This window comes from Vipera ursinii (assembly GCF_947247035.1).
Source record: "Vipera ursinii genome assembly, chromosome: 3".
In the NCBI taxonomy this organism is placed as follows: Eukaryota; Metazoa; Chordata; class Lepidosauria; order Squamata; family Viperidae; genus Vipera; species Vipera ursinii.
In genome coordinates this window covers 126,136,717-126,150,690 of record NC_139516.1, presented here as the reverse complement: position 1 = coordinate 126,150,690, position 13,974 = coordinate 126,136,717, and the positions used below count along the sequence as shown (strand labels likewise).

At 37.9% G+C, this 13,974-nt stretch overlaps 1 protein-coding gene and 1 long non-coding RNA gene across 2 annotated transcripts; both read left to right on the top strand.

Annotated features, from left to right (window-relative positions):
- The first annotated feature begins 292 nt into the window (after nucleotides 1-292).
- NDUFS6 (NADH:ubiquinone oxidoreductase subunit S6) lies at nucleotides 293-7,090 on the top strand. The gene is made up of 4 exons (XM_083357380.1): nucleotides 293-489; nucleotides 4,208-4,261; nucleotides 5,579-5,701; nucleotides 6,934-7,090. Exons 1-4 carry the CDS (start codon nucleotides 334-336, stop codon nucleotides 7,000-7,002), a joined length of 402 nt encoding a protein of 133 aa, XP_083213506.1. The 5' UTR covers nucleotides 293-333; the 3' UTR covers nucleotides 7,003-7,090.
- A 2,017-nt stretch (nucleotides 7,091-9,107) lies between these two features.
- LOC310637109 lies at nucleotides 9,108-12,371 on the top strand. The gene is made up of 3 exons (XR_014491867.1): nucleotides 9,108-9,264; nucleotides 10,288-10,410; nucleotides 11,606-12,371. It is a non-coding gene; the product is annotated as an uncharacterized lncRNA (long non-coding RNA).
- Nucleotides 12,372-13,974: the final 1,603 nt, after the last annotated feature.

The window sequence follows — 13,974 nt, the reverse complement described above, 5'->3', positions numbered from 1 at the left end:
TCCGAATCCTACCGCCAAATCAGCCCTTTGGCCCGCGGAATTAAAAGCTACACCGTTAAACCGCAGCAGCACCAAACTTACAGGCCCCAACGCAACGCCGAGCTTCAGGGTCAGCAGCGGCCTAGTAAACAGGCCAGTGCTTCAGCAACGTGGGGTGGTTTCCCCCCCCTTTTTTCCTTTTTACGTTTTTGCGTATAGCGTCAGAAGTCGGTGGGAGGGGTTTTAGTTTCGCTCGGCCAACCGGCTGCCTCGGCGGCTCGCGCCCGCGCAGTAGCTTTGTTTGTGGGCGGAGTCGGGGAAAAAAAAAAAAAAAGGCTAGAGGGAGTTACTGAAATGGCGGCGGCCGCCTTGCCCTTGCGAGGGGCGTTGCGGGCGGGATTCATCCCGCTGAGGGGTAAATGGTCTCCGGCTTCTGTGCGAAGTACATTGCGGAGGAATTACGGAGTCGTGACAAGTCCGACGGGCGAGAAGGTGACGCACACGGGTCAGGTAAGTAAAAAAGCTCGACCTACCACCTCCCACCCCACCCCTTAATTTCGTCTTCTTGCTCCGCTTTAAGTGGCATCGGGCTTCTTAGCTGTTCGTGGCTCCAGGTCGGTTTGTAGTCGGAATCTTTTGGACCCAGGAAAATTCTGCTTGCATGTTGGCGGCTGCTGCTGCGTTGGCTTTCAGGTTTCAATTGCTGAAAATTAATAGGCGTCCTGAAAAGGAAGTATGTAAGTGGCCCAAATGCCACTTGCATCTTCACTTTCAAAACAGGAATAACATTCACTTCAGATCCTTATCTGAGAAATGCTCACCGGTGACATCTTTCGGATTAAATCATGTGCAACCACAAGCAAATCTCGGTCTTTGGACACTTTTTGGCGGAAATCAGCCACGTCTCCAGGATGCAAAACTTCTAGCTGGTCAGCTGCTTCAAGGACCGCTTCAATGCAACTCCGCCACGAACACAAGGCTGGGAGTCCTGGTGCAACAGCAGCACTCACTCCGGTTCCAGTTACTAGCAGGAGTTCTTGGGGGCGCTTCCGTATAAGGCTTTTCAAAAATTTCCTAAAGAGAAGTCCAGAAAAGCTATTTTGGAAAACAACTGCTCTGTCTCTAGTCAGTCACTTGATTACGTCATAGATTAAAAATAGCGCTTCGTGTGCGGAACCTGGCGATGCTTGCTTTCGTTGTGTCTCGTTTTGTGGAGCGTCTTGTGACACGGGAACTTTGGAAACGCCTGAAAAATAATACCTTTAGCACAAGAATTTATTTATTTTTTATTTTATTTTAAGGCCATTTTATATCCCCGCCCTTCTCCGAAGACTCAGGGCGGCTTACAATCTAAGCACAAATCAAATGTGCTTAGCAGTAGCCTTCATTCTATGTATATGCCTGCTTATTAGGGCTTTCACACACACACCCCCAAGCGGCATTATTACAAAGTCAGCTTATTGCCTCCAACAATCTGGGTCCTCATTTTACCTACCTCGGAAGGATGGAAGGCTGAGTCAACCTTGAGCCTGGTGGGATGCGAACCTGCACTAATTGCAGGCAGCTGGTGTTACTTAAGGAGGCATTAGCCCACTGCTCCACCAAGAAGAACTTAAGGAGCCGCAGCTAGAGTCATGAGGAAGTTTTCGGTCAGCACTTGCTTGATTTTTTAGGAAACGGGGTGTTAGGGGAATAAACTGGATATTCCACCAGCGGGAGATTAAAAACTTCAAAAGGAAAATAAAAGAAAGGGCAGAAGGTGGGTTCTTTATGCCCACCTTTGCTGAGGGTGCAAAAATGTGAAAATAAAAAACTCAAAAAGGGCAGAGTCGATGGACCACTAGGTCTTTTTCTGCTGTCAGTTGTCTGTATTTCTGTCTTTCCAAGACAGAGGCCCAGAGTTGTTTTTATCAAACCGTAGTAATAATAGATGACTTGAGTACTTCGTGACAAATCATCATATCCATATTATATCCATTCTAAAGTTATAAAAGGACTCAAAGGTAAAATTGAAGAACTTACAAAGCGTGTTATCTCTCTTCCCCCCCCCTCCCAAATTGGTTAGTAGGCAAAGGTTTTATAAGTCAGTCACTGAATGTTTTTCCCTGTCCATTGTGGATACCTGACATGAACTGTGAAAATAACAAAACGTGTCATTATAATCACAGTGCAAACCCTGGTCTTTTGTAGTTACTTTGCTACATCACACATAAGTCCATAAGGCCACTAGTGTGGCAATGCTTGTTTTGTTGTTAGACTAACAAGCTTTAAAAGGAGAAGGCTTTCTTTAATCTTAATTGAAAGTGGAACATTTGATCTGAAAAATAATACATGTACAGTTAATTGGCTATTGATTTAGAAACTTTATTTGCTGCTACCATATGCTGTTTACAAAATACAGCTAAAACAGTCATTAAGAATACTACTAAAAAAGAAAAAAAAATGAAGCATTTAGACTTACATACTGCTTGACAGTGCTTTACAGCCCCTCTCTAAGCCGTTTACAGAGTCAGCTTATTGTCCCCAATAATCTGGATCCTCATTTTACTGACCTTGGAAGGATGGAAGGCTGAGTCAACCTTGAGCTGGTGAGGATGGAACTGCAGAACTGCTGGCAGCCGGCAGTCAGCAGAAATAGCCTGCAATATTGCATTCTAATCACTGCACCACCATGGCTCTTATAAAACTAATCAATACAAATATTAAGGCACTGAACATTAAGAAGAATATGATTATTGACTCATCCTAACTTGTTATAGGGAAGGGGCTAGCTTTAACTCTGTTGTTGGTTTGCTCCATAACATAGTGCCTGCCATAGAAAAAGTAAGGTTACTGTCAAATGCATCTGTGATAAGTGTATATTGATTAATTAGTTGAATGCTGCTTCTATGGGTAACAATTTGGGGCTGAGCCTCTTAAGATTTTAAACACTCTAATGACAACATGGATTGGGCTTAAAAGATGAGCCAAAGATCCTGTTTCGACGAAAGAGTTATGTGGAATTTTCAAGGGCTCGTCGCATACACTGCTGCATTTTATATTTAGGGTCTTCCTTACAATAAAAGTTATGGATTGTCCAAGGTCAATGACCAATTCAGAAGGAAACCTGGCAACAAACTGAATTCTTAATGGAGAGATTGCAGCCACATGCCTATAAATCCTGAAGTACAACTACTGCAATCTTTTTCACATTTACAGGTAGTCCTCAAATTACAACCATAGTTGAGTCCAGAATTACAATCATAAGTTGTGATTAAGTGGGTCATCGTAGGATCATGCCCAATTTTACCATCTGTTTGCTGCAGCCATTAAACTAACATTGCAGGTCACTAAGTGAACGCATTTTCCCCAATGAACATTTTCAGCCAGAAACCAGAAGTAAATTCTGGAAACTGGCAAAAGATGCCAAAAATTGTAGTCATTGATTCCAATAAGCTGCAAATGGCCATAAATGCAAGCCAGTTCTGAAATGGAATCACATGATTGTATGTGTGTAGACCACTGGAACTTCAAAATTGAGCAATTGGGCTCTGGGAAGATCTGTTGTAATTTCAACTGGTAGCTGATTATTAAGCAAAGGCTACCTATAGTTTGTTTCTTGCATCCAGTTATTCATAGTTGTTTCTGCATATGAAATTACCTCTGTGTATCTTATTCTGGCACACTGGCAGCATGACATGTTTTAAAAAATATTCAGGTGAAAAAATAACCATCTTTTCCTAATAACTTTTAATACAAGGATTTATTGTTTTAAGGTGAGTAAGTTAATAATTCTAAATTACTAGCCCTTTAAAATAATTTAAGACATCTGGCAGAAATTAACATGCAGCTGATTCAGGTGTTCCAATCTCCAACCAGTTTGAATCAATTGATAGGTTGAAAAAGCATAGTAAGCTTATTCAAAGTAGAACAAACACAATATATTTGTATATTTGGCTTCATCTATTATATTTGGTATTATGGTAACAATAATATTGAATTTTATATGAAAAATGTACATGAAATAGAGCTAAATATTTTTCCATATCTAGCAGCATTCATTTGTAAAGATCTTTTCTATTTAATACTGAATATATTGTTTTCCATACAATATTTGTTCTCTTGCTCTGTAGCATCAGAATATCTGAAAATGCTAGTCATTATACTACTAACGGTATTTTTTGTCCCATTCCACATTCCTGAAATCAGAATTGATGTTCTTTTCAATATATTCCTTCTTTAATTATAGGTTTATGAAGAAAAAGACTACAGGAGGGTTCGATTTGTTGGGCGACAAAAAGAGGTAAAATCTGTGTCAGAAATATTTACTGTGAATCTGTAGTTTCTCCAGGTATTGATGAAATGCTCAGTGTAAAATGTCATTGTCTTGTGAGCAAACAGTTGATGTCTTAATCAATAAACCTATTAGTTAGCTCATTTCATTTCCTCAAATGACAGTAAGCTTGCATGTGATACAGTTGAAAGGACTTACAACTTATGGGAGTTGGTAAACCCATTGTAAAAAAAACTTTGTCATAGATGAAAAACATCCTGGTGCTATTCACATATTTTGTACTGATTATTTCAACACAGATACAATTTAGACATATCTAAAATAATCTAGCAAAGTTAATTGGCATTTTATTTAGACTAATTGAGTTCTTTCCTTGTGACGTTATACATGCTAAGAATCTCCTTCTCATTGATGATTGCTCCTGGCAACTTCCTAGAATTCTGTAGCTTTCTTAGCAAGATTTTTTTGTTTACCATTGACTTCTTCCTTGGGCTGAGAGAAATCAACCAATTTAGACAGAAAGTTGGCTTCATGCTTAAAACAGGACTGGAACTCATGATCTAGCTTCTATCCTGGTGCCTTAAACCACTACAGCAAACTGGCTCTGTAGAGATCCATAGTGAAAATTAAATTTGGATCTAATGTGATGTACCCCACATATTAGCTGGGGACCCTATTTTAATGTTCAGCTGTCCCATGGGATATTGCAGCTATGTTTTTTCTTACACCTTCTAAATCATTGTTCAGTTGGTACTATTTTAAATATATATTCAAATAATATACTTGATGGGAATTCCTTATCCTCTTTCCTGCCCAGGAAGCCCAAAAGAAATGCCTGGGATCTGGGGTAGGTAGTTGCAGCAGGAGTGTTTAAAGTCAAGCAGGGACACTTTCCATTGAACTAAATAAATTAATTAACTTTTAAAGACTTGTTTCTTAAAAATGTAGTGGCAGTACTCATGTCTCTTCTGACTTTGCCACCCTCTTATTTAAATATACTTTTATCCTTTTGGCTCATTCATAATATTAAAATGCAGTTAGATCTTTATTCCATAAATCCTGTTGCAGTAGTAGGGCAACATTTTCTTCTCTAGGTTAAAAATGATGCACAGCATTCAGGGTTACAGAATGTGGGGAAAAGAGAAAGCAAGTTTCAAATATCCCCCCAAAATAATAATCAGTGAAACATATTTATTACTGAAGGCAGCCAATCAATTACTACTTTCTATTAGAATGTTGTGATGACGGCTTGTATCACTACTGCTAAACAAAGTGTATTGCTTGAATTGTTACATAGTGAAACATCTTTCTATTTTGCTGTTGTAGGTCAATGAAAACTTTGCAATTGATTTAATTGCTGAACAACCTGTGAGTGAAGTTGAAACTAGAGTTGTATGGTGTGATGGTGGTGGAGGAGCTTTGGGCCATCCAAAAGTGTATATAAATTTGGTAATGTAATTCAGTTGTCTGTATGTGATCAGTCATATTATCCTGTTTAGAAAAATAAGTATGGAACACGCTATTTTTCAGCTATTTTTCTATTTATCATGGAAGTGAAAAAAATTATTGTCAAGCATTTAATAATCCACAGTTATAGTTGTATTTAGTTTTGTGGGTCACTAGACTAGAATTATGTGTATTTCCAATGATTGTTTTTAAGTGTAATCCATTTTTCCTTATCCATTTTGTATTAACCCGTATTTACATCTGTTTTTATTCTCATTATTTTCCTATTTGCAGAAATTTGTACGTTGAGTTTTTTTTATGGAATGTCTTTTGGACTGCACTGGTTCTCAAACTCTAGGGGTTCCCATGACCCATTCAGGGGATCTGCGAAATCAGACAATATTTTTAAATTTCTCAGTTGTAATATCCGTATATCAGTAGATATAACGTACATAAACCAAAGCTGTTTGGGATTCTCAATCATATAAAGGGGCCTGACATCAAAATGTTTGAGAACTGCCGTTCAACAGTTTGCAATCTTTTTAATGGAAGAAGAAATCAAATAGTTAAATATATTTAAATAGTTAATTAGAAGGCAAGAGTAGTTGGAAGATGAAAAATGGGTAGTTGGTGGAGCAGGCAGAGTTCAAGTAATATTAGGATATTACTTGGGAGAGCTAAAGCCTTCATTAAAGACATGAAAATAATTGTTAGTTAATATAACAAAGTGTACACAGGTAATCCTCGACTTACGGCCATAATTGAGCCCAAATTTTCTGCTGCTAAGCAAGGCAGATGTTAAGTGAGTTTTTCTGCATTTTACAACCTTTTTGGCCACAGTTATTAAGAGAGTCACTGTGGTTATTAAGTGGACCTGGTTTCCTCCATAGATTTTGCTTGCCAGAAGCCAGTTGGGAAATGGTGATTATATGACCCTGGGCACAGTGCAACTGTCACAAATACATGCCAGTTGCCAAGCATTCAAATTTTGATCACATGATCGTGGGGATGCTACAGTGGTCATAAATGATTATAGGTCACTTTTTTCAGTGCCTTTGTAACTTCCGAGGATCACTAAATGAATGGTTTTAAGTCGAGATTGTACTTCAGATCAATTAAAGAATGAAAGGTTTAAGAGTTTAGAAATAATTTTTCATTGACAGGGAATTTATATGAACATATAAATTTACAGAAATGATAAAATTGTATTTAATTTTTACCATTTATATTTGCAGGACAAAGATACAAAAACAGGAACTTGTGGTTACTGTGGACTTCAGTTTAAGCAGAAGCATCATCATTGACATGTATCTTTCTGACTATGAACTTCTTTTTTGTTATAGAATAAAATACATATTTAAAAACCATTGTGGACACCTTTCTTAAGTCTATTTTTTACCCTGAAAGAGAACATAACAGAGGTAGAATTATTTATTTCATTCTTAACTGTTGAAAGATACTGATATAAAAATTAGAATTGTCCATTAAAAAGAGTCTATAGATCACGTCCCTGTATCCAGTGACTTAGTTCAGATTTATAACTAAGCTATAGTTATATAGTGATCTTGAGCATTATGCTTTTTCTTCACTTCTCCCAGCTGAGAATTCAAAAGCTTTGTGATGAATTTTGAAGTAATTTCAATTCAGTATTATGACTGAATCTTCTGTGGTTAAGTAAGTGTTGGTTTATTTAGGTATGCCACAGATAATCTCATACTGAATGTATTAAGTTTCCTTATTTCAACAAATAATAGCTTAGGTTAACTACCTCATACTGACGACATGGGGTACTTACGGTCAAGGTTATATAGTTTTCCTTGTTGAAATATTTTGCTGTGAAAACTGGATCATCAAAAAGGCTGAATAAAGAAAAATGGATACTTTTGAATTATACTGCTCAAGAAAAGTGTCGAGAGTCCCTTAAGAAGATACCGTAAGAAGTCATTCAGTACTAGATGAAGAAAAGTACTAGATGGAGATAAGAACAATTAAGCTAAAACTCAAACTATTCGTGTCACATAATCCATAAGTGAGGATTATTAGAAGGGACGCTCATAGGTGGAAAAATCAAATGCAGTTGAAATTGAGGTTGGAGAAAACAAGTATCTAAATGCTCTTATAGCACAAGCGTTGAAGGATCAGACTTCAACTGAACCCTCATAAGACAGAGTGGCTGTGGGTGGGCCCCTCTATCCAGAAGCTTACCATCTTTGATCTTGAATGGGGTTGCACTAACCTAAACAGACCAATGTGTAACTTGGGAGTCCTCTTGGACTTCTGGCTCCTGCTCAAAGAGCAGGTAGCAACTGTGGCCAGGAGGGCCTTTGCCCAGCTCTGCATTGTGAGCCAGTTATGGCCCTTCCTCAAAATTTATGCCCCTTCCTTTTGGTCATTCATGCTCTGTTCCTCTTCCAACTGGACTATTGCAATGCACTCTACATGGGGCTAATCTTGCAAAATACCCTCAAGCTTCGCAGAATGTAGCCATGCGATCCATACTGGGCACCCAAAGAAGGGCACATAACATGCCAGTTTGCTTTCAGGTCCAATTCAAAGTGTTGGTTATCACCCATAAATCCTACATGCAGGTCAGGTGATTTATGGAACCGGCCGGCTTTGCCCCATCACAACTGCTTGTTCCACTTGGTCAAGTAGGAAAGAGTGCTGCAGACCCCCTTAGTCAAAGAATTTCAACTGGTGGGGTTTATGAAGAGAATCTCGCTGCTCCTGCATTATGGAGCACCAGAGATGACACGAGCCCCTGCTCTCTCGGCCTTCGAAAAAGGGATCAAATCTTGGCTCTGCAGCCTCATGTAGGGGGCACACAGGATGATGCAACCAGGGCTGGCTGACCCCATGAGAGCCCCCCCCCAATTAACTAATGATAAATGGCTATCTTGGATTTTTTTTTGAAATTTTATGTCATAATCTTATAATTGAAACTCTTATCTGAAAGTATTTAATATTGTAATGTTAATTTTATACGTTCATATATTGATTGTATTGTACTGCCCAGAGCCCCTCTCTGAGGGAGATTAGAAATATTAAATAAGTAAATAAATCAGAAAGCAAGCAGGCTTGCAAGAAATTGAATAGTTACTCACCAAACAATCCTGGCAAAATAATATCTATAAGGTCATGAAAAGTCAGAAATGACTGAACAACAAAAATGTGTATGTAAGCAAAGGTGATTGTTTGAAATAGTGAAATTTTACAATCTTGTTGGAAATCCCCCCAAGAAAGTACCATAGGATCTTATGAATCTTAAAGCTTGTTCATATAAGTTAAATTCTGGTTTAATGTTGCATTGAAAAAGGCTATTAAGTCAATGTATTTCAAATTTCTATGCCTTCCGGAATTGCTTGCTTTATTTAGAGAAATAAGATTTGACTTGATCTGCTAAATAGGTGTTGGATTAATGTTCAAATTACTTCTGTTAATTGAACACTTTCTAATTTGATTTTTGTTCCAGGAACGTTTTGTTTATCTGTAATAGAAATAGGAGAGCCTTCTAGGGTGTGCATTCAGGATTATATTTCTAAGCTATGCAGCCATTTCTCATAAAAGTGAGTTTGTCATTACTGATCTTCCACTGAGGTACAGTTGCTCAGAATATAGTTTACAAATCTTTGTAGTAGTAGGCATAGTAGAGAAATGTTAGAACATGTTATTTTAATTGCTCAATGTTGGTGGCTCATAATAATTTCACACCTTTATCAGTTTTTGATTACTGTTAGGCATAGTAGAGAAATGTTAGAACATGTTATTTTAATTGCTCAATGTTGGTGGCTCATAATTTCACACCTTTATCAGTTTTTGATTACTGTTTCTGATAATACAACAGAAATAAGAATTTTATCCAAATATTACAAGGAGGTCCTAAAGGAACCAGCTGCTAATTTGCATTATCTGCAGTCTAAGAATTGTATTTAATGGGAGAGTGCAAATCTGCCCAGATTTCAAAGGTGAAATCTTCCAAGTTTCAGGACCTGTGAGGCCCAAAACCCATAGCTGTTCAGACTTGGTGTGGCTGGGTTGAAGCCAATTCTTCCCCATCCAGATTCATGTAGTCTCCAGGCAATAAACAACCTTAATCATTCATTTAGATGTCCGGGGCAAAGATACACAATTGAGTATCCGATAATATTAGGGATTACCTTCTCCAGTGGCTTTATGCAGATTTTTTAAAAATAAGAAATTGTTATTTAGCACAGTTCCAGTGAAGAAGAAAAATAAGATAATAATAATAAAGTTGGAAGGGACCTTAGAGGTCTCTAAAGAAACTCTGATAAACTGAAAAACAAAAGGACAAGTATAAAAAGTAGAAAGAGGGGTACATAACCAAGGCATAATATCAGCATATAGTCCGAATCTGCAAAAATGAAGCCAGGAAAGCTAAGACTCAAAATGAACTAAGGTTTGCAACAAAAAGCAAAAATAACAACATAAAAAAGGTTCTCTCAACATATAAAAAACAAAGTCAAGGAAATGATTGGTTCATTAATAGGAGAAAATGGCAAGGTGACAAGCAACAGGGAGAAAACAGAACTGCTTAACTTGTTTTTTTGCCTCTTATCTTTATACAAAAGGAAAAAAACCAGTCCAACCTATCAAAAACAACAACAAATGAAATACAGATGAAATACAGATTAGGAATGCAAGTCAAAATAAGCAAGAAAATCATAAGAGAACACCTATCTGTTCTAAATGAGGTAAAAAATCACCAGGGCCACATGGATTACACCCAAGGTTCTGAAGGAATTAGCAGATGTGATCTCAGAACCACTGAACCATATATTTCAAAGATCCTTGAGCACTGGGGAACTACCAGATGACTAGAAAAGGGCTGATGTATCTTGAAAAAAGGGGGAAAAATGGATCCTGATAGAGCTGTCAGGCTGACATCAGTACCTGGGAAGATTCTGGAAAAACTAAACAACAAATCAAAAAAAGGGATAAAAGGGGAATCCAACAAATTTGCAGCTGACACCAAGCTGTCAGGAATAGCCAACACTCCAGAAGATAGGCTGAAGATCCAGATGGATCTTGACACACTTGAACACTGGGCCCTATTTAACAAAATGAAATTCAGAAATTCAGTCTTGAATAAATAAGATTTTAGTGTACTTATGTAACTCCTATTTGCCCTGTATCTGTAAGGCATTGTGAGAGCTTCAGTTCAGGTATTGCATTTTGAATATTTTCTTCTTTAGTGTAGGAACATTGTAATCTTATAATGGAATCACTGGGGTGCTAAAAAGGAGGATGTGGAATTGTGAAGAGCCTTAAAAAGACACTATATTGGTAAATGGATGTTCATCTGGCAAAGGTAGTTCAGTTCAAATAGAAGTATTCTTTGAAATAGCTGACATGCACAACTCTCTACAAGTTTTCAGCAAGCAAAGTAAATGGGAAAGCTGGTAGGAAAGAGAAGGAGGGAGGGAAACAAAGAAATTTCAAATGGTTTCTACCAGCTTTCCACAAGGAAACTCAATGGGGAAGCTGGCAGGAAATTGGAAATTGCTCCTGCTCCCAACAACTTTTTTGACTTGCCACTGATCATTCTGTTTCTTTGTTTAGGTAAGGAAATATCTCTGAAACAATGACTCAATGGGCACAGGTTGCCGAATGTGAATATAATTCAAGCGTTGAATGATCATTCCATCCATCCATCCATCCATCCATCCATCCATCCATCCATCCATCCATTTCAATTTATTGGCCACCCAACTCCACAAAAACACATAAAAACAGCCAAAAATGTTAAATCAACATTTACCTTGTATAAGCTCCAGTGATACAGACATATTCAGACCATACAAATACATCTTCTTTTAAGATGTATTTAACGGTGTTTGGTCTTCCACACTGAAATTGCCTCCTAAAATTCTATTTTTATTCATCAAGGTGCCAAACATTGGAAGAAAGCATTGAACTTGGACAAAGCTTCAGATTATGCCTGGAAATACCTTTGGCTCCTCATCATATTGGAGGAACCTTGGAAGCAACTCGGGGTCATTGCTATTCTTTGTCATGGCAAATTGGATTGCTTTTGTAGCCTAAAGCACTTCACTAAGGCGGAGTGCGAACCTCTGGATTTGTGGGGCTGCAGGTTATCCATTCTTATCCAATGCAGGTAGTTCTTAACAACTTAACAACCCTAACTGGGACCAGCAACTCTGTCACTAAGCAAAACATTCATTAAGCAAAACATTGATCACTCCATTTAGTTCCAACCAGCATTTCCCATAGCTCTGGTTGCAGTCATTTAGTGAATTACCCGTGGTCATTAAGTAGGACATCACATGATCGTGACTTGTGATCTCCTGCCAGCTTCCCCATTGACTTTGTCAGAAGCTGGCTGGGAAGTTTGCAAATGGTGATCACATGTCTGCAGGATAGTGTCATCGTAGACGCAGGGTAGTTGCTAGGTGCCCAAATCATGATCCTGTGAACGTAGTGATGTTTGATGGTTGTAAGTGTGAGGTCTGATTGCTAATCTCTTTTTTCAATGCCGTTGTAACTTTGAACTGTCACTAAACCAATGTCATTAAGCAAGAACTACCTGTATCATAGGGGCAAAGCTGCAAGAAATACGTATCTTAAGGTGTTGTGTGAACAAAATCATTATGGTTTGTAGTCCACCACTGTCGATGGAGCAAGTAACACAGTAAACACCGGCCATGAACGATTGTCTGTACTTCATTTATTTCTATGTTGGCCTGAGATGACTAGGAACATAATTTCTGGAGTAACTTTACAATGCAGTTATTGTCAGGGTGGGCAACCTGCAGCAGAAATATATTTTACAATGGGCCTCATGAAATTCGGCCTACATTTTGCTTTTTAGATTCAGAAAGTGGCCCATCCACATTTGCTTAGCATAGCAAAAACCCTTCTAGGGATTGTTTATTAGGGTTTGTATTTGAGTTTTCAAGAGGATCACCTACAGGGTGGCAGAAAGAGATATAGTCCATATAATTACAAACTGGCCATTTTTTTACTTTACCCATTCTAAATTGTGACCCATTAGGGTATTTTTTTTCCTAAGGGTCATAAGAGAAAGGTTGTCTGCCCCTCAGTTAATTTGGTGCTGGTTGCAATCTGAATTGGTTTTATTGTCAGAATTGTACAGCCTTTAGACACCAACATTTTTTAAATAGCTCTGGCCACTGGGCAATTTCTTAAGAAGAAACTTGCCTCTGGCTACTCTTCTCTCCTGGATTTTTTTTTCCTTCAGCAAGATTTATATAGCTCAAGTGAACAAGTACAAAATGGTTAGTTCTACCATAGTCACTCTATAACTATTTCTCTCCTAGAGGGCATCATAGCTCTGAAAACAGCCATCTAGCTATCCACTTCCAGCGAAATGGAGCTTTATTCAGCAAAGGCACAATCAATCTTTTTCAGAGCTCTCTGTACTCAGCAACATATAGCTAAAATCTTTATGATCTTAGTTCATTTGACCCTGTAGTTCTGCTTTCCCACTGTACTTTTTTTTTTAAAGCTGGTGGAATGCCTGGGGTCCCGAAAGCTCTTAAATTAACAGATAATTGGTCTTATCAGAGAAACTTGCCAAGTTACCTGCCAGTCTCAAAATTAATATGATATGATTGTGCTGTACCAATTACAGGTGCCACAAGCTGTTTTATATATTTCATACAAAGTTGTCAGCTTAAAATTCTTAACTTGAATTAGCATATATATATATATGTTAAATATTTGCCAAGTCATTTGAATATGCTTTGCTAATTAACTCTTTCCTGTTTTGGCCTAACTCAAGGCTATCCACAGGATATAGTCACAACTTATGACACCTCATTATTTGTGTAATTTGAATAATTTACACACACACACACTCACACATATACAAACACTGATTTTTTAAATAAAATTTGGTTGGCTTCATTCAGTACTAAGCCAAAATGAAACCATGTTATGGCTCGGCACTATATGTAAACATAGTACTTTAGTGTTTAGAAATTTCGTACTGATGCAATCATCTATCACCTAGCCTGCAGGAATAACATCAGTGTTAAAATGTATGTTATCAGAAAAAAACATAAATCTAAAATCTACAAACATAATTCCTTTATTAGACCAAATTATTTGTTCATTTCTTTGCTGCTTGTGCTATTCTCTCTCCCAAAAAGTATTAAGGCGGGGGTGGTCCACGATAAGTGTTCCAAAGGGGGAGGGATCAGAGAACTAGTTCTAAAATAGTAGCTTCAGGACGGAGTTATTTCTAATCAACGGAAGGACTCTTTAGGAGCTGC

Excerpts from the sequence above, each read along its gene's own strand:
- NDUFS6 (XM_083357380.1), top strand. The coding sequence starts at position 334 with ATGGCGGCGGCCGCCTTGCCCTTGCGAGGGGCGTTGCGGGCGGGATTC. Across the intron at positions 4,262-5,578 it reads TTGTTGGGCGACAAAAAGAG|GTCAATGAAAACTTTGCAAT; the intron begins GTAAAATCTGTG and ends TTGCTGTTGTAG. Across the intron at positions 5,702-6,933 it reads CAAAAGTGTATATAAATTTG|GACAAAGATACAAAAACAGG; the intron begins GTAATGTAATTC and ends TTATATTTGCAG.